This window comes from Trachurus japonicus, chromosome 20 (assembly GCF_045865225.1).
Source record: "Trachurus japonicus isolate A0001 chromosome 20, Traja_1.0".
NCBI classification, from domain to species: domain Eukaryota; kingdom Metazoa; phylum Chordata; class Actinopteri; order Carangiformes; family Carangidae; genus Trachurus; species Trachurus japonicus.
The window spans coordinates 6,534,758-6,554,872 of NC_140926.1; the positions used below are offsets into that span (position 1 = coordinate 6,534,758).

The 20,115-nt window shown below is 44.6% G+C and overlaps 1 protein-coding gene across 6 annotated transcripts in view; it reads right to left on the minus strand.

The window, feature by feature from the left end:
- Positions 1 to 20,115, minus strand: part of LOC146966280 (partitioning defective 3 homolog) — a 372,282-nt gene that overhangs the window by 138,633 nt on the left and 213,534 nt on the right. For all 6 annotated transcript variants that reach the window (XM_085762582.1, XM_085762580.1, XM_085762578.1 and 3 more), the window contains exon 15: positions 9,915 to 10,062. In XM_085762582.1, the coding sequence (XP_085618708.1) occupies positions 9,915 to 10,062 (148 nt within the window). The remainder of the gene's footprint in view (positions 1 to 9,914; positions 10,063 to 20,115) is intronic.

The window sequence follows — 20,115 nt, forward strand, 5'->3', positions numbered from 1 at the left end:
GTGTGTAATCACTAACAGCCCACAACAATATTTACCCTGGCGAGAATCCAGCACGAGTCTGAGAGGCGTTTAATTTCACCAGGGGCCCCCGACGAATGATAAACGCATGCATACTGTATTGCGGAGGTGAAATCTGAGCACCAATCAACGCGGCAGTGAGGTGTGTAGTTTATGTATTTATACAGATGAAACAAAGGAAAACAAAAGGTAGAAAAAAAACTCTAAAGGAAAGACCGCCCTGAATCTCTCTGATGAGTTGATGGTATAAATCTGAATTTCTCCATCTCTCCTCTACCTGTGCGTCTGTTAATTGATTCTTTCGGATCCTCGCCCCCTTTGTCTGTGGCCATGCTCATCCAAACCAGTTAAGATGGCTGCCAACACTGTCCAGGTGAAATGAGAGCCATTCCTCACTCGGGGCAGCTTGACAGAGAGCCACGGGTAATTGAATCCACCCTGTACAGTAAATCAGCAGCAGCGCTGGAGTAATGACAGTGAGAAACTCCAGGAAGTCTGTGTGACTAAAGCTCCATCTTTCACTCTGCTAGCAGGAAGCCCAGGTATTTAGGAGCTGGATTATTAGCCGGGTAACAAGAAGTCATCATTTACCTTTAATCATGTGGTTTTATGATATTATTGTTCACTGCGATATCGAATTGTGGTGTTTCTAAAAAAACCTCCAGTTCACTCAATGTCTTCTTAAAGGACAATTCCGGGCAAATTCAACTCGGGGCTGTATTTTCCTAACATTTTAGGTCTAAAAGAAGGAATCTGAAGATTTTCAGTTTAAAGGGATAGTTCACCCAAAATTGAAATTTCAGCTTGTTTCTCTTCCCAGTTCGTCCAAATTTGACGAACCGGGAGCTTCGAGAACGCTACAAAACAAGCTTGAAATATAGACTTTTTTTTTTTTTTTTTCGGGACAATTTCGCATTTCGGGGCTTCAATACAAGACGGACATTACATACGAGCAGCGTGGAGGTATTTGGATGTTTTTCGGTGTGTCTTTTTGTTACGAAGACAGTTGGTATCCATTTGCAACCGTTATATGGACATGCACTGCAATGCCGAGACCCCCTGTAACTCAGAGAAGCCACGGAGGACTCTGAAACTTCTCCCAGCCCTTAGTCGACATGAGGGTGAGTAGATAATGAGTGAAATTTCAATTTTGGGTGAACTATCCCTTTAATTGCTCCTGTTTTGCCGTAGTTGTGTCTGTTCCCCCGCATCTCCACAGCACCGATGAATGGGAGCGGATTGAAGTTCCGCTGCTTAGGCTGTTTACATCCCTCAAAACCGCAATTTTTTTCCACAGACAGCATCAGATGGCCACTCAACTCAGACATGCACCAAGAAGTTTGTTTACTTCAAGCAAGCCAAGATGTTTGTAAAACTAGATCTAATTCAGTCTTGCGCGAGACCCAAGTTGACGCATTTGGTGTGTTTACGTGCAGTCGGAAGCTCCCGCTTGTGTCATAAACACAGGAATATCAACTCTTGACTTGCTTGAAGTAAATAAACTTCTCGGTGCATGTTTGAGTAGCCATCTCAAATTAATTTGCCCGGAATTGTCCTTTAACAACACAGCTTTTCCTGCAGCTGCAAGAAAAACGAATGATGGTGACATCTGCATATGCCAAAAAAAAAAGTCATAACAACCTGCAAATGTTCTTCATTTTATTCCATATATATTCTATTCTATTCTGTATGTTATTATTCTGTGTCTTGTGCTGGAGGCAGCAGTCTCTGGGTTTGACCTTGAACGACTCCTCTGAGCTAAAACTCTGCCGTCGCTGTCTGCGCTTCAGTCGGTTTAGGTAAAAGTGGGGCAGTGTCAATAAGAGATGCCCCGCGGTGATGTGTCCACAGGGGCCGTCCTCACACCGGCCTCTACTTTACCCCTCAGCTGGCAGGTGCAGTTACCTCAGCGTTGCATCAGAAACACTGAGAATTTCACCACAGGTAACAAAAAATGGGAAGTTTTTCAAATTCAGATACATAATATGTGAAGCACTTCTTTGCAGAACTCTTAAAGACCATATATTACCCACAGTCACCTCCCATTCACTCCTGTCTGCATGCAGGACCACTCCGGCTAGAGGACACGGTTTTAATTAGAAGCTCAACAAGCTTCTCGCTCGCAGATTTATGAAACGTTTCCGGTCAGGACCTCTTCATAGGAGTGGCCGGCACTGCAACGAGGAGCTAAAGCTAAAGGCATCCACTTCTCTCTTTGCTAAGCAGCCCAAGGACACACGTTTTCACACGCACACATAGAGATGGTGCAGGTATAGTCAGGGCCACGCTGACGGTTTCAGAGGTGTGAAATAATAAAAAAAAGCTGCAGCTCCTGTTTTTCTCTTTGTATAATAATAAGCATGTGGAAGAAATCACAGCTCACCTGTAATACTTGTGAATTGCAACAACTCAAACTCCAGCTGACTTAAAGAGACCAGGAGAAACTGACTTCTCCTGTGTTAAATGGTTTTAAAAAAAGATAAAGACCAAAAAAAAAAGCAGCGAAACAAGCAGGAGGTGGAGAGGAAGGAGACTTTTCAGAGCCGGCGGTGGTGATTTGGCGCAGCGAGGTGCAGATGGAGCTGCTTTAACACTGCTTTAACACAATTGTCTCTTACTACCGCTGCACAGTTGGTGACAATGGAAAAAGGGCAGGTGACAGTAACAGCACAGATACCCCACTTAGTATTGCCAGACAGGGGTGTGTGTGTGTGTGTGTGTGAGTGTGTGTGCAAGAACTAGCTGATGACTAACTTGAAAGTCAAGCCTGTTCATTATGGAAAGTGATGATTCTGAACACAAACAAGTGATGAAATACTGCCTGAATATTTCCTCACTGCTTTTGTTTGGCGCCTTCTTTTATCTGCCGTCTCTGCTGCTGCTTACATCACTCTGCCGAGGAGAAGGTCATCTGAACTCACTGCACCAACTTCTCACTGGTCCTTCCTGCGCCTTCACGGCATCAGAGCCGAGAAAACAAGCAAAGCAAGAGTGGTGTGAATGCAATTACTGTTTTCTCCCTAAACCCCCAGAACCGCTATCTCGGCTCGGATCAAGATGCAAGTTTTTTTTTTTTTTGGCCTTTGATGACTTTGGCGGTTCTGGGAACAACCGGAGTCTTTCATGCAACTCGGGTTTACGGCGCGAAGGAAAGCAAACGATGGGAAATCAGTCAGTCAGTATCTTGACGCCATCGTAAATGAATCGGAGACGTATCTATGTGCATGAGGTCACATGGGGTTGAATGTCGCTGGAGTTCAGATTAATTGCTCACAGAAGCTGGCTCCTTAACAAAGAGGCTGTTTGGTGTGTGTCTGTATGTGTGTGTTTAAGAGCTTCTGATTCATGTTTACCACTGTGGCCTTCGTGACACTGTAATTGAAGATAACTTCTCATGAGTCACACTGGCAGAAACACACACACACACATACACACAATACCCACCATCCTCTCTGTTATAGTCTCAATCCTGCTGGTTGTTGGGTGGGGTTTCCTGCGCAGCTATAATACTTTAATGCGAAGGCTTAAGACATCACAGTTAACAGCTGAAGCAGATTAAAGTCAAAGTGATTACTGTGGTTGTTAATTTTAATGTGAGAACATTAAATGTCACTGCGACTCACTCATACACCGACAAAAAAAAAAAAAAACGGAAAAAAGAAGAAGTGACATTTTGTTTGACTCCCGCCGAGCTCCACACACATTTACACACTTTATTATCATATCACTGCAATCCTATCCGTCCACTCGACGCTGAGGAGTGAAAATATGCTATAAATACAGGCTGTTCCTCTGCCCCGGCACTCGAGGAGCGTGTGTTGTAGCACCCACTCAAACGGCGGTGCAATCACCATACTGAAGAGTTTCTATTTCTGCCGCTGCAGCAGCCGCAGCCCCCCGGCCGGCTGGCCGGCTGGTCGGTCGTGCTTGGCGTGTGGAAGAAAGGCAGCCTCTCCGTGATACTGAGGCAGAGATGTTCTCCTTCCTCCCTCTGGCAGAGACAGATGAGCTCTCTGGCTGGAGAGGCCACCTGGCTGCATCCATCCAGCCGGATCAGAGCTGCACTCTCTCCCTCTCCTCTTCCTCTTCCCTCTGACCAAGCGTCGCCGCCGCTGAAACATTGAGCCGTGAGGTGAGAGGTCACGCTAATAGCCCCTCTCCATCTTCTCCCGCCTGCACCGTCTCCGCCGTCTCTGTCCATCACACTCTCTCCCTGCTTTTCTTTTCCTTTCTCTCTCCTCCCCGTCTTCCTCCCTCCTTCTGTGACACTTTAGCCTATTGATCCGACCGGAGGGGAGATCATTAGCTGATCCGCGCTGCCACAGCTATCAGACCCATACATGGATTGCAGCAGGTAATCACCCTGAGTACACACTGGTGGAAACTAAAGCCTTACGCTCACCAGGGGGGACATCATCGCTGCCATTTTTTAAAACGGTGTCCCACCATTGACCAGGGATTCCCTGATCAATGCCATTGATCCGAACATTTAGTTGATTGGCTTGATGACAGTGTTTCACTTCCTCATACAGAAACTCAATGTCTCAGATAATGTATCTAGGACACCAAACACAGACCCACAGAAACATGTGATCACATACTGACAACATGTGACTCTCTCTTTGTTCATGGCGCCTTGAGTCTCTGGTCTGTCCACGATGAATTTCTCCCAAGGGAGACAATAAAGACAAACTAACTGTAGTGTACAGGAGCATTCAAAGCTAAATACTTCGCTTTATGTTAAAGTCATTGTTTACTAAGGGAAAAGTTCAATTTTGTCCTTTATCTGCTTTGCATTTCTTTATGAAATAAACACAAATCTATCATAACATCTTATAATCTGATTTTAAAGGGGACATATTATGGAAATATCACTTTTTGAAGGCTCTTTAACATATATTTGGGTGTTTGTCTTGCCTTCTGGCCACCAAAATGTGAGAATTGACAAATAAATCTGTAATTTTAAGGCTCCCTATGTGAAATCCATGTGGTTTTACGAGCTGTTCCCTCAGTTGTCTTCCAATTATGTAACTAGTTTTCATATTTGCATAACACAACCCCTACCTGGTACGAGTAGAAGGGGCGGGGCAAACAGTTAAATTTGCATTTAAAGGGACAGGCACTGAAACCATCCGTTCTGAACAGAGCTGTTTTGAGAGGATCAAAAGAGCTGTGATGTTTGATCCTTGAGGTATTTTGACCAAAGCATGTCACAAACGTGTCTTTAAGACACCTGGAAACTATTTTAATTTGTGGAAAAGTTTCATAATATGTCTCCTTTAAATGTAGCACAGCTGACCTGAATCAGATGCTCTCGTTCGTTCATCAGACCTCTGCTCAGGTATAGTGCATCAAAACCAGTGGAGAGTCAGTGATGTGCCAGTCAATCACAGTCAGCACACGCCCACGCAGTCTAGACTATTGTACGAGTACAATGAATAAGCAGAGTGAGACAGAGGAGAAGGGAAAGTTCCCGGGGTAACACCGCTCACGTCTCTGTTGCTTTCTCGCTGAGGCATGCTAATAGCACTCCGGAGCAGCAGCCTGGATACAAAGTTAAGGGCGGCGGTCACACTCTGCCTCATCTGCTGCGCTGCTGCTGCTGGCTGAGTGCACAGCGAGGATGAGTCTGCAGACAGTGAAATAGTGGAGGTGAGGAGATTCCAGGGTCAAGTCCTGGGAAGACAGCACCCACTTAGACACCATTAGGGGAGAGGAGAGCGCCTGAGGACACACAGAGGTTGCTGTGTCTATTTGTGTTATTTCTTTCTCTAGTGAAAAAAAAAAAATCCTAATAATGATGAAACCTTCCAGAGTGAGAGAGCTCATTCTGTAGTTCGACAGGATTTTGCACCGTTTTCTGCACTGCATATATTGTATCCTGTGAACGTCTGGTTTCCTGTGCGACAACAGCACGAGTCTGCTTGGCTGGTTCCCACCTACAGCCTCCTGTCCCCCCCTCCCTCACCCCCGTGCCAGTCCTTGGGTGGGTGAGCCACAGCGAGCCAGACAGGCAGCGGGCCAATCGGTCCCATCCACACAGACGAGTCCGCGAGCCTCAATTTTCACCCCAGCGTGTCGACCCGCACCCAGTGGCACTTTTCAATTAGACGGAACGGAAGGCGAAGCCGGGTGTGATGCTAACGACCTTTGTGTCAAACCTCGGCTGTCGCTCGCACACTGAGCGCACACGCAGGATATTTCACTCAGCTCCGTATTCCCTTACTTAGTTTCTTTCTTTGCCTTCATCACCAAAAGGGCAAAGAGGAAGGTGAGGATGGAGGAAAAACAGGAGAATAAAAGAAGAATAAAAGAAAGTGTCAGGAACTTGTTTGATTGAGGGAGTCAAGCCGAGCGTCGTCCTGTGTGTGTGTGTGACGCTACAGCTCATGGCGTGTACATGTGAGAAGCTAAAGCTCGACAATATCACAGCTTTTCATGGCTTAGTGAAGCAAAGGGGTCCTCAAATTACCTCTTGACTATTGATTATCTGAATGTGTGCTCCCTCTCACACACACACACACACACAGACCCCAGATAGACATGAATGACAGCCCAAATACACTACTAAGGAAGAGTACGACATTGTAAGTGCCCTTACAATCAATGTGATGGCACTATACCAGCATAATAGCACCTGTCTTCTGTGTTATTTGAGTTTTTCTTCGCTGTTACCATGGTAATTATAATTTTTTTTTTTTTTTTCATTCAAGTGTAAGGACCAAAACCTATTTTATACAGCTTCACAAGAAATGCTGTGAGGACCGGGTCCATAGTGATCAATACCTGGGTAAAGTGAGATAAGGCATCTTAAGAAAGGAGCTGTTTGCTCTTTAAAAAAAAAAAAAAAAACAGAAAATAGACAACGTAGAAGTAACAATCACCCAGTTGGCAGAAATATGGAGTTTACAATTCGGTCATATTGACTTGCTGCCATCTGCAATGATTCACAATCAAAGTTGGGTCTTAATTCTGGAGCAGGAAAATCACTCCCATTTGAGCACTGTGGTCCATTTGTAGCAGCGGAGGAGGAGGAGAGGGGCTGATTGGGTTAGACTCCCTCCTCTGTCTTTTAAAGGGATAGTTCAACATTTTGGAAAATTGGCCCATTGCCATAATCCCTGTAGTTTTAGGAGTAGGTTCGTTACCTTTAATTGTCAGTGCAAGCTATTTTTAGAACGGCTAAGCAGAGTCACGAGCTACTCAGAGCTACATTAGGCTAATGGGATTTCCCTCATCAAACTCATCAAATACGCAATCCAACAACTCCAAAACGCTCTGGTGGACAAGTTGTGACCTGCACATTCACCACGCTATGAGATAATAACAGAACGTTACCAGACAGAGTTGTTTTAGAAAGAAGAAATCCCATTAGCCTCTGTAGCGTAGCTCTGAGCAGCATGCAGCTCTGCTCCGCTGTTCTAAAAATAGCTTGCACCGACAGATAAAGGTAACGAACCTATTACTATGACTATAGGGATTATGGCAATGGGCCAATTTGCCAAAATGTTGAACTATCCCTTTAAGATGTAAAAAGCCTCAGAGTTTTCAGAGTAAACTGTTTTCTCTGAGGGAAAACGTCGACTCACATCAGTGGGAATTGTGTATAACCTGATGTTGAGATTGTACATGCGTGTGTGTGTGCGTGTGTCTGTTCCAAGCACCGACCCCAAACTCCACACGTCTTTCATGGCCTTCATGATTCAGTAATTTAGCGGCTCTAGATACACTCAACATCGAGCTGTCAGTCAAGCCCTGCCGGCTGTGCTGCGCTGCGCTTCCTGACCTTGCGGAGCCGATCTCAGCATCTGTCCTCCAACCACAACTGTCACATCTCACACACCAGGCGATATGTCTGAGCCCGTCTGAACTGGAGGAACATATAGAGGAGGAGCAGGAGGGGAGCAGCGCGTGTCTGTCTGACTGACTGCACGAACCCACCATCAACATCAGCCAGGAGACTGAAGCATCATTTTGTCGAGTTGTATAATTATAGTGTCTGCATTTGAAAGTCTGACTAAAGTAAATAAATGTAGTAGAGTGACAGTTTGGTTCAATTTAGAAACAGACAGAAAACACAGGCTGGATGAATACAAATGAGTAAGATAAGGCAACAGGCATATTGATTATATTTTGTGTATAGCTGTATAGGAGACAGATACTTTACTTTTCTACTGTACTTAAATGCATCTTACATAACAAATATGACGTCTATCTTAAGTAAACTGTAGATTTGAAAGGAGAAAATAAGGATCACATAAACAGAAACACCCTAAATGTGTCTGTCGCTGAACGACATGTTTCTGGATTTCACTTCACTCGGGTGTTAAATTCTCCCTCAGCGTTGAATGTGAACTCATCTCCGGTTGCATCAGAAATTTAAACAGGGGAATTGTGTCAGTTTTTAAAAGACGACGACCTGTCACGAAAAACGTAGGCGTGGGTTAATGAGGGCACGACTCCCAGACAGCCTGAAGACACGGAAGAAAAGGAGCTGACATCTTCTTGCTGGGAGACAATCTGAGTCGACGATCTGAGCTTCCGCTGTGATAACTCGGAGCTTTAACGCCCACTCCGCCCCCGCCCATCCCCGATCCCTAAAACTTTTCACTTGGCTCATTTGACTCCCACTCCGCGGGATGAGACGCTGAGCGCTGGGTTGCCCTTGAAGTTTGAATGGCAAGAAAACTTTTCCATCAGCACCACAGTTGCTGCTGCACATGATCACAGCGCAGCTCTAAAGAGCTGGCGTCGGAAAAGCAAGTGGCATAAATAGGCCAAACTGAGGGGAAAACTCAACCAATTTGAGAACATTTGATTTGGGATGGCGGAGTAAGACATGATGAAAGAGTGAAAAAAAGAGAAGGGGAGAGGGGGAGAGAGAGTGTCAGGGGCAGGCCCTATTGATCTGGAGGCTTAATTAACCATCAGATGCCTCTGACACAGGCTCTGATCTTCTATGATCAGTAGCAGAGTGGCACCACTCTGGGGGGAACGGCACAGTGGGGAGGGGATGGGAGAGAAACAGGAGACCGAGTGGGAGAAAGTGGGGGGGGTGGGGGTGGAAAAAAGGGACAAAGTGTGGCTCAGTGACAGATTACAAAATTCACTCTCTCTGTGCAGGAGGTGGAAGTGGGAGGTGAAAGAGGAGAAAGACAGACGACAAGGAGGAGACGGTTCATCAGAGAGGAGAGGGAGCAAAGACGGGACGGGGGCTTGATGAAGAAGAGGAGAAAATAACATGGAGGGTGCACTGCGGATACATGCAACTGCACCACAACGATAGGGTAGACGACCCCCCCCCCCTCCCTGATGCAATTACACTCCCACCTCTGCTCCTGTTTGCATATGTGAGAGGTCTGTCGATGCTGAGATGACAGCGGTGACCGGCCCCAGGATTGAATTGCCAATTCCAATACACCTGAAGAGCCGAGATCTAAGCCCGCTGATGTCAGAGTGAAGGTGAAGTGGGGGGGGTGGGGGGTGATGTTAATCCCTAAAAGAGGTTAGAGCAGTGAAACAGCACACCTCAGGGTGCGGGGCGATGAAGCGAGACAAGGCTTGGAGGGTGGAAGAGGTCAGAGAAGGACTTGACAGGAGAAGATGAGGACGTGAACGTTGATGATTACGCAAATTCATAAAGAAGGAATGAAAGAATTTTATTAGGAGCAGCTGTGAAAACCCATCCCAGTATTATTATGATGTTTCTAATAAAGTCCTGGCTGAGTGTATTATCCAGTGAGCATGAGGTCACTGGGTCAACCACACATCCCATGAGGCTGAATTGGGAGTGACTGACCAAAAAAAAAATCCAATTTGCGGAGTGATTTTATTGCAGCAGAGAGAAACCCAAAGGTGTTGAGAGGGTAAACGCACCCGGCTGATGTTTGACTCACCCATGCGTCCGATCGAGTTAGCCCGCGGCGTCGACACGTCGCCCAGGCCCTCGATGCTTTCGTACAGCGAGTTGGAGATCCGGCGCTCGTGGTTGTCCAGTGGAGAGTTGATGGACTGCTCGTACACCGGAGGGCTGCCGGGGGCTTCCTGCAGAGAGGAGAGGAAAACACAGAGGGGGGGTTGGAGACAGGTGATGAGAGGTCATGAAAGATTTGACGATATGCAACACGTTTATTGTGCACCTGGGGGTCAATAAAAACTAAATTTCACAGCGAATTAAACAGAAGGTTGCAGCCATGTGCTTTGAAGGGATAGTTCAACATTTTTGGCAAATTGACCCATTGCCATAATCCAGACAGCAGAGAGCAGAGGCTGCTTCCTGAAAAACTGTCCCTGAAGGCAACGAGCATCAGCGGTTTTGCATGTATTTACCTCTAAAACAACTCTTTCTCGTAACGTTATGTTATTATCTCATAGCGTGGTGAATGTGCAGGTCACAACTTGTCCACCAGAGCGTTTTGGAGTTGTTGGATTGTGTATTTGATGAGTTTGATGAGGGAAACCAAGAAATCCCATGAGCCTCCGTAGCGTAGCTCTGAGCAGCTCACGGCTCTGCTCCGCCGTTCTAAAAATAGCTTGCACCGACAAATAAAGGTAACGTACCTACTGCTAAAACTATAGCGAAAATGTTGAACTACATGTATCCCTTTAAGATGTGAAAGGTTTTTGAAATAATCAATAATCCTAGTGGCTCTGCATTAAAGCGATCCAAAAGCAGAGTCTATTGGAAAAACAAAAATTGTCTAAAAAAGTATAGAAACAAGTATATCCACAGTCAGATTCACACAGAGAAGAAGAGGAAATGGTGTCTGCATATTACGGTTCCTAATGCAATGCCATCAATAGTCCAAATACATGGAACCGGGGCTTCAGCATCCATCTCGGCTTACGTGGGTATTTTCTGGTTCAGCAGTGTGAAACGGCTCCTTCAACAGCGCAGGCTGGATAAAGCTCCATGGATTTCCCATAGGCCGACAGACAGCTGTCTCTAACAATGAGCCCCAGTAAATGGACCAGTGACATTTGCCATGTGGTCGATGTGCTGCACTGCTGGTTATTGAGCCCACTGTACACCCAGTCTTGACAGAAGAAGTGTGGGACAGGGAGAAGGAGGTGGGGGGGGGGCATGGTTAGCAGCAAAGTCTTTGAGTTTAGGACCACTGGGTCCAGATACTGTGTCCAGTCTTCAGAAGCCAATAGTCTGTCAAATCTGATATTTTGTAGGGGCGGAGACAGAAAAGCAACCACACAAAAAGGAGTCAGGAGGTATAGAGAGAAAAATCCATGTGCAGAGAGCGAGAGAAGAAAGCTCATGCAGGCCTTGGCCTTATTTCCCACAATGCTTCACAGCAGCCTGTGGGCAGCCAGGAGGGAATGCACTGGAGAAGAACTCCCTGTACAGGACCTATTACAGATAACTCCCTCACAGCCAGATAGTCTCGCGCAGTTCAACTCTGTACCTCAAGCATGCTTTAAACCAGGAGGCCCCGGCTAATATTGATGTCTCACAATACTCTGCTGGCCCCCGGCCAAGGGAGAGGGGAGGGAAAGATCAAGCAGCAGCAGCAGCCGGAAGACAGGGGAGCAGGAGGAGGACGAGGAGAGAAGAAGGAGAAGGAGAAGAAGGAGAGGAGAGGAGGAAACACCCCACTGTCATGGTGTGTGGAGTTTCTGGTGAAGAAATGAAAGGAGAAAGAGGAAGTGTCAGAGTGTTGGAGCCGAGGCCGCGGTGCAGAGAGGGTGTCGCCTGTCGCCTCCTCGCGGGAGCAGTGAATCCTGGGAGACACACATGCACACACACACACACACACCAGGCCAGAGGGACTTATGGGCTGTTTAATATAAATGAGAGGTTTAATGAGGTTGAGCGCGCAGGACTTTATCGAGACAGTGTGCTGATAAGAGCGAGGGCCGAGGAAGGGAAGGGAAAGAAGTGTGCGCGTATGTATGTGTGTGTGTGTTTGAGTGTGTGTGTGTGTGTGAGTATGTGTGTGAAGGGTGAGGGGAGGGGGTGCGTGGGTCAATGCAATTACAATCAGAGCCACGGCCACTGCCAGCCTCGTAATAAAAAGCGTGTCCCTGGATGATTCGAGCTCAATAAGGTTCATATTGTTTAAATGAAGATTTATTTAACTCTCTCTCTCTCTCTTACTCGACACCTCCTCTACCAGACTTTTTAATCCGTTTCAGATCTGGCACAGACTTGTCATGAGCTGACAGGAAGCGAGATGGGAGGTTTCAGATAGAGAGAGAAGGAGGGAGGGAGGGAGGGAAACGAGTGGACAGAGTGAATGAGGAAGACGACAGCTGAGACCCGAGTGAAATGAAAACTACAGTATGTATAGGATGTGTCGGGTGGAGTGGATCTCACAGAGACACTTACTGTCACTGTCTCCCTCTATCTCTGGAACGAGGACACGCTGATTTAAAAGAAAATATTCATCGGCCTCGACGGCAAATAGACTTTGGAAGCCACTTAACACAGAGCAATTTAATTTTTGTGTATCCAGTATTAATTAAGTCTGCTCGTGTGCATGCTAATGAGATAATGCTTCTGCACAGTGGCAGTGTTTAGGTGAGGCCGGGCCTGGTTGGCACACAGAACTTTTCTTTTTTTTTTCTGGTTCTTTAAAGGTCACCGAGTCAAAAGTGAATAATCCAAATGTTCACTTTCCTGACATGCACTCATCCAACATGTTAAAGGGATAGTTGAACATTTGGCAAATTGGCCCATTGCCATAATCACTATAGTCATAGCAACAGCATAGGATTTTGGAGTTGTTTGATTGTGTATTTGATGAGTTTGATGAGGGAAACCAAGAAATCCCATTAGCCTCCGTAGCGTAGCTCTGAGCAGCTCGTGGCTCTGCTCCGCCGTTCTAAAAATAGTTTGCACCGACAAATAAAGGTAACAAACCTACTGCTATGACTATAGGTGTTATGGCAATGGGCCAATTTGCCAAAATGTTCAACAATCCCTTTAATACATGCAGGTTCAGTTCTATGGACTGAAAGTGTCATGAAACTGTGTTAGCTAGAGATATTGGATGTAACATCTGGTTAATAGACAGGAAGGAGCTGCAGTTTGATATAATGTAGTAATGTTAAACCTGTAATGATCCATAATCAACATCTCAAAGTTTGAGTGGGACTGGTGACAGTTACTTTAAGAAAACTGTTGATCCTGTCTGAGATGATTAGAGAATAAAAAAAACTATTCTGAAAGAGGAAAAACAATGTTTATTTTCTGACTTTATAATTACTATGTTTTGAAAGGTCAATAGCAAAAGTAATTAGACTTTCCTACTGACGAGTTGCTTTAGTGCATTTTGGTTGTTTGCTTTTAGATGGGCAGCCTTTCTAATAAATATTCAAATTGAAATTGAATGTCCTTATTGTTTCTGTTGGATTTTAACATGGCTAACACAAATTAAAAACAAACTTTAATCAGGGCTGATTAAATTTTAGAACATTTGTGGACATTAGACTGATGCAACTCAGAAAATAACCTTTTATTTTTCCTGGTTTGAATACCTGAACACCACATATGACACAACAGAGGGTGAAATGTCTCCACCTGTACGACAAGCCGTGGCATTTTAAGGTAAAACCTGCACCCTTTGCTGTCACCTGTTCTTCAGTCAAGTTTTTTTTTTTTTCTTTCTAAGGTAAAATCTTCTGATGCTCAAGAACACTTTCTTGCATCAGATAAAATGATGATGACATGTGCAGGGGAAATTGGCAGTTAGCGTTAACATTGATAGCCACAAGGGTGCCAATCATAGAAAAAGTCGAAACATAACAATCGAGGGGAAATAAACCAACCGGCGGCATCGCAGCGATCAAACCGCCGTCCAATTTAATCCCCGATGGAGGAGGAGGAGGTTTTATTTGTCCACAGGTACAGGGACGTGTTCCTTTAAGTCTTTCAGTGGTGAGATTTCAGTCCTTTCTTACCCCACAGCTCTCATCACCTCATCATGTGTTTAATCTGTCTTAATCTAGTCATTTTCAGAGTGGATTATCCTGTTGACTGAGGGCGAGGGCAGAGCGCTGTGACTTGCATCAAGCCCAGTCAAGATCAGCTGCTGCTCAGTGACTGGACTCCCTAAACATCCCTCTGCGTCTTTGTGTGTTTGCGGTGCTGCTTTTATTCATTTACGTGCACATGCAGCCTGAAGGCAGTGCGGGTGAAGCTCATTTTTTATTATTTATATATATCCCCGTGCATCAGCATCTCCCTGACCTTGAGCGTGTGGTGAAGGAGAAGAAGCGGTGTGTTGACAGAGCTGGTCTTAAGCTGTCAACTAAGGCTAATAATGTCTGGTCCATGGCCATTTCCTGGCCTTCTATCCCGGTCTCAGCCTGTTGCTCTGGCCCTAATCCAGTCAACCTCCACTATAATGCTGTAATTACAGTCCCTAAGCTGCTGCATCCTGCCACGGGCACAACTCACCTCTCTGCTGCTGCCTGGAGCTCCCACTTTCATTAGCTTCTCACATCCACCACCAGAGTCTCATCTAATGCCAGTGCCTCTCAAAGTGGACTCCGAAGGTGTTTGAGGAGTTTCTGGGCAAAACTTAAAAATTTCACCCACCCCAAACATCATGCAGACAGAAAATCAACAGGAGAGAGCGTAAGAGAGAAACTCCTGACCAGAGTTTAACTCCAGTACAACAAGCCGGTCTACAGCCATGCTGCTAGCATGCAGCTCTATGGAAACCAGTGCTCACAGTTACAAAGATAACATGCTGATTCTGAGCATGTTAAAAACAAATAGGATTCATCATCTGAGGACCATGCAAGCCAATACAAAACTGAACTCCAATGCAAAACTTTACCTACTAGTTTCACCTGAGGAAATTTAAAGGGACTATACTGTAGTGTAGATTCATCTTTTGGAGGCCATGACTGTCTGGACATTTTAATATCAAACCATCCAAGTGCTGAAGAGAAATTTCAGCACTTTAGCTAGAATATCATTAACTTAATTGCTAAAATAAATAACTCTGAGAATTACCAGAAACGTGTATAATGTGCATAAATCATTTTAAACATCATGTATATATGTGAATATGGAAAAAATGTTTATTTTTTCCTGCTATTGGGAATATATATGTTGTAAGGGATGGGTATTACTTTCATATATATATATTTTTTAATTTTCTAACTCCTAACTTTTTTATTTTTCCATTGGGAGCATGTTTGTTTGTATCAAAAGAATAATAAAGTTATTCTGATTCACCAATTAACATCACACATTGTGGTGAGCTTGGGTTCAACAGTTAACACTGAACTCTGGAAGCTGCAACAACATCGTGACGTCCACTGAGATGATCAATGACTCCATTTCAAATGCACAACCTTAAAATTTATCAGCTAACACAGTTTATAGTTTCAGCTTCGGTTTCACTTCAACTTCAAGGAGTTTTCTCTGGCTTTGTTCCCGACCCGACTCCTTATTCTCTCACATCAAATACTCCTCAGTCGTCTTTTCATCTCTTCGGCTGGGATCTATACTTCTGCTCCCGACAATCCTTCTGCTGCTCGTAGCGGCCAAGTTCAAGCACAGTGCAATGGTATCGTATACAGCTAACAAGTGAAGTGAAAGGACTGGCGTGTGTGTGTGTGTATGTTGCTTAACAACACTCGGGTTTTCAGACACTAAAGCACACACTTCACCTCTGCAGTCCTCCACCGTGCCCAAGCAGCCCACTCAACCACCAGATTCAATATATTATTCTCTCAATTGGTCCTATTGAGTTTCCCCTGCCGCTCCTAAATGAGTTAGTCCTCGGAGAGCCGGCTGGGAATGAGGGCCCGGCAGCACTGGAATTGCATTTCTGCCGCTCTGCCATCTACTCTCCTCAATTTAGTCACTGCTCGGTTTGCAAACTGCATTTCCCAGAGTGCACTGCATCGTGGCCTCGCTCTATCCTGCTGCCTTTCCATGAATCACTCCTATTTGTAATGTCAACAGGGGGAGATGTAGTTCCTGCATGTCATGATCTAACTGGACTTCGATCACTCCATATTAAGTGGACGGGGTGGGGTCAGCGCACATTTCCCCCCTCCCTCTTTCCCCCCTCTCCTGCCTCAGCTGTGGGAAGGCATCTCAATGTTTTAAGGTCTCTCCCAGCAGTGGTCAGCTCAATACTAATAAAACCATAATTTACTAGGCCGGGGCTCTGATTGATAGCTCTCTCAAGGCGCTATCGATCAGCCCTGCTCTCATCCGAGCGGGCGTCTTTTGTTGGGGCGAGCCACTTCCTTCCCCCTTTTGTCTCTTTGCATAAACGTTCGCTCAGTGACCAACAGCAACACCGCTGGAATGAATTACAAACACGGTGCATTGACATGCTGAGGAGGAGAGCACCTGGGCTGCTCTGTGAGAAAACACAATGAGCTGTTAGAGCTGCTCTCTTCACGTCGACTCGAGCCGCCGTGACCGTGACTGCCGCCGGGTTTCTACACTATGATGCAACGACGCCGAGGAACAAAGTCTTGGATCATTCTCCTGGACCGCCTGCTGCCTCTCATCAATAATAAAGCAGAGCTGGAGCCTGCCCATTAGCTGACCACCTTCCCTAATGGTGTGGTGGTAAAAAAACAGAAGAGTCAGGTAATCTGTGATCCAGTACAAAGCGGATGAAACAAACACTGGACCCTTCCTGTTTCATCCGCTCTGTCTTTTTGAAATCTCGTCATTAAATTGCATCACTTTGATTCTACATGATATTAACTCGTGTCTAAAAAACTGTTGCGTTAACGCCCCCTGACCTCACTCTTCCACGCTGCCCTGTCACTCCTCTGCATCCCGCTGTTGTGAGCCTGTCACTTTCCTTCAGTTCGCAGCCTTGACGTTAATTAGCTGTCATGTAAATCAAAACCTCGGCAGTGTACAGTAGTTAGAGTCCACGCGTTGTGGAACAGCAGAGCAACAGTGGAGATTTCTGAAGATGCGGTGCTAAACTGTAACACACGCTGGTCGCTTTATTAGGTACACCTGATTAACTGTATAATGAGGACAGTCTCCACACCAAATGGGCTCCAATGCAAGTGTAATTTATTAAAACATGACGTTTTGAGCCAAACCGGCTCTTCCTCAGATGTTTACATATAAAATGACGCCACCTTTAAAGGTCAAGGTCATGTGATCTCGCACACACGCATTTACATCAATCAACAATAGAAAAACCTTTTAAACATAGTTTTAAACAAAAAACATTTTCTGATTGGCTCTTTTTGACGCTCTATATGGATATCTCAATATGCATTGAGGTTAATTTGATTGATTGATTGATTGATTGATTCTTTTAATGACCACACAGCCAGGCTGGTGGAATTTGCTTCCAATTTTTTAATTTCATGACTGTATTATCATTGTGTCTCTTTTCAATGAAAATGGTCATAGTGTTTATATCAATACTGTCTTTCTCTGTCTTGTGATTGGACATCTGTTTGTCTCTAAGAATTTTCAATATCTCCTATGAGTGTTGTCCCTATTATTGGTATTAATTATTATCTAAAAAGAGAGGTGCCTCTAACTGATATTTATGTAGTATGCATAAATAGTATGTTGTATCCTTTTGGGGAACATAAGATTCTAGTAAGATGTATGTGTATATATGTATTTGTTTAAAACTATGTTGAAAAGGTTCTTCTATTGTTGATTGATGTAAATGCACAACGGGTGTACTAGATCACATGACCTTGACCTTTAAAGATGGCGTCTCTGCCCATTTATTTTATATGTAAACATCTGAGGCTCAAAACGTCATGTTTTAATAAATTACATCTATATGTCTTTTTTGGGGGGGTCCAGCAGACACCCTAAACTGGGTAAGAGGATGTGCGTGTTGTCTTTCACTTGTGTCTTGTACACCTGATTAACTGTTCATAAGCACAAATATCTGAAAGGCCCAATCACAGGGCAGCAAATCAATGCACCTACACATGTAGACACGATCAAGAGGAACTGCTGAGGCTCAAACAAGGCACCAAAAACGTGACTCTGAACGTGGCCTGGTTGTTGGTACCAGCTGGTCCGAGAGTTTCAGAAACTGCTCTACTGGGATTTTCACACAGAACAGTCTCTGGGGTTTTTCCTTAGAGTCTCTAGGGAAAAAGAGAAAATATCCAGAGAGTGACAGTTCTCTGAGCGAAACAATATCTTGAGATTCACATCATGGAGCTGCAGTCTGCAACTGTGCAGCAACTGTGTGATGCTATCGTGTCAATATAGACAAACAGCTCTGAGACAAAATCCTCCAGCACCTTGTTGAATCTCTGCCGCCAAGAATTCAGGCAGCTCTGAAGGAAAAAAAGGGTTCAAACCAGGTACAAGCAAGATGTACCTAATAAAGCGTCCAGTGGCTTAAGGAAATGAGAAAACAGGAACCTCAGATATTTAATGCATTGGATCACTTTGCCGTGGTTTCTTTACATAATTGGAGTTTGCTGGACTGGAAAGTCTTTCAAGTGATCAGAGGACGAGGGAGTTCTTTACTTTAAAAGCTTTACGTTCCTGTCTCCAGGTGGTCGTGACAGAGAGTTCTGCTGAGCCAAGCAAGAAAAAGAAAGTGAAAGTTACAAATGTCTTTATTCAATAAATGGAATCAAACAAATGGGGAGGGGATCTCTGGACGTCCCCGGGCAGAAGCTCCGGCTCATGAATTATCATGAGAGCTCCGTGGCAGAGCAACACGGTGTAAAAATAGTGCGCTGCAAAATTCAACTCAATCTGCAGATGTGTAGGATGTAGGGAAGTAGTTGGCACACACACACACACACACACACACACACACACAGGGGGAAGATGAGAAAGGTTTTTGTGGTTAAAATGTGTTTTTGTTGCTGTGATTAATGCACTGCTTCGCTGGCAAGTCGTGGTGGCGCTGTCAGGAAGGACAAAAAATATATAACATACGACAACCAGTCTGTCAGAAATAGTGGATGTCTGCGGGAAATCTCTGTCATAAATAACATCAAAATGCACAGAGAGGTGTGTGTCTATGTGTGTGTGTGTATGTGTGTGTGATGAATTCAGAATCAGAGAAATGAAACCCAGTCACAAACATGCTTATCATCATCGGCCTGTCTGCGTTTAGATGCCGCGCTGATAAATATCTTTGTAATGTCATGAACTGCTGCGGCTGCTGCAGGAGACAGACACAGACATCCAGCACTGATCAGAAGTTCATAAACAGGATAAGAAGGAAGAGTGGGAGGAGGAGACTTGTTGTCTCAGCGACACTATAATAAAACCCAGATTGTTCTATTGGAGTATAATAAGATTACCACGATCCCCCACTCATTAGCTGCTAGTTACGTTTTCACATTATCATCTAAATGAATTCAGATGATGTTTTTGTTCTTTCTTTACTACTGCTAATGCTAACAAACATCTCTTTTACAAAGTTCTTACACTTCATTTTGAATAGTTATTTACAATTCTTATTGTATTATCATTAGATTTTTTACACTCTCAGTCAATATAACACATGAAGGAATTGTTTTCTCACGGACAGGGCTGTTGCTAGGAATTCTGGGCCCCCTGAAAGAATACTAAAGTAGGCCCCAGCCCCCTGACTTTTCCACTTTTCTTAGACTACGTATGCATTATCATGTTTTATTGACTTTGTTTTGATGCTACTGCAGCATTACTATGAATATTCAGTCAGGGTCTTATGCAGAATAATTCAGTCATAAAGATTATGGGGTATTTTGTGGGCCCTACTGGGCACTGGGCCCCTGGAATTATCATCACCTTTTTCCCCTATACAACGGCCCAGTTTGTAGATGCTTTAAGATTTTTAATCTAATCTAATCTGCAGAGGATTGTTAGGAAAAACATGGTACAATATAATGTAACATAACATTATTGGAGAGGATGTTGCAGGATTATCAAGTGTGTACTGGTGCCAACGTGACCTCAGTGCTGAGAAATGCGGGTTACCGATTAAAAAAAGAAGATACTGTCACTACAGTAGGTATTTATGTCACTTCTTTCAGATGCTGTCTGTCCATCAAACCTCTCAATTTACTGCTGTAGTTGGTTCAACAATTCTGAGAAAATTACTTTCAAACCGGTGTAAAAAATTGCTGCTGCAGGTTCATCCATCTAATGGTTAATTACTG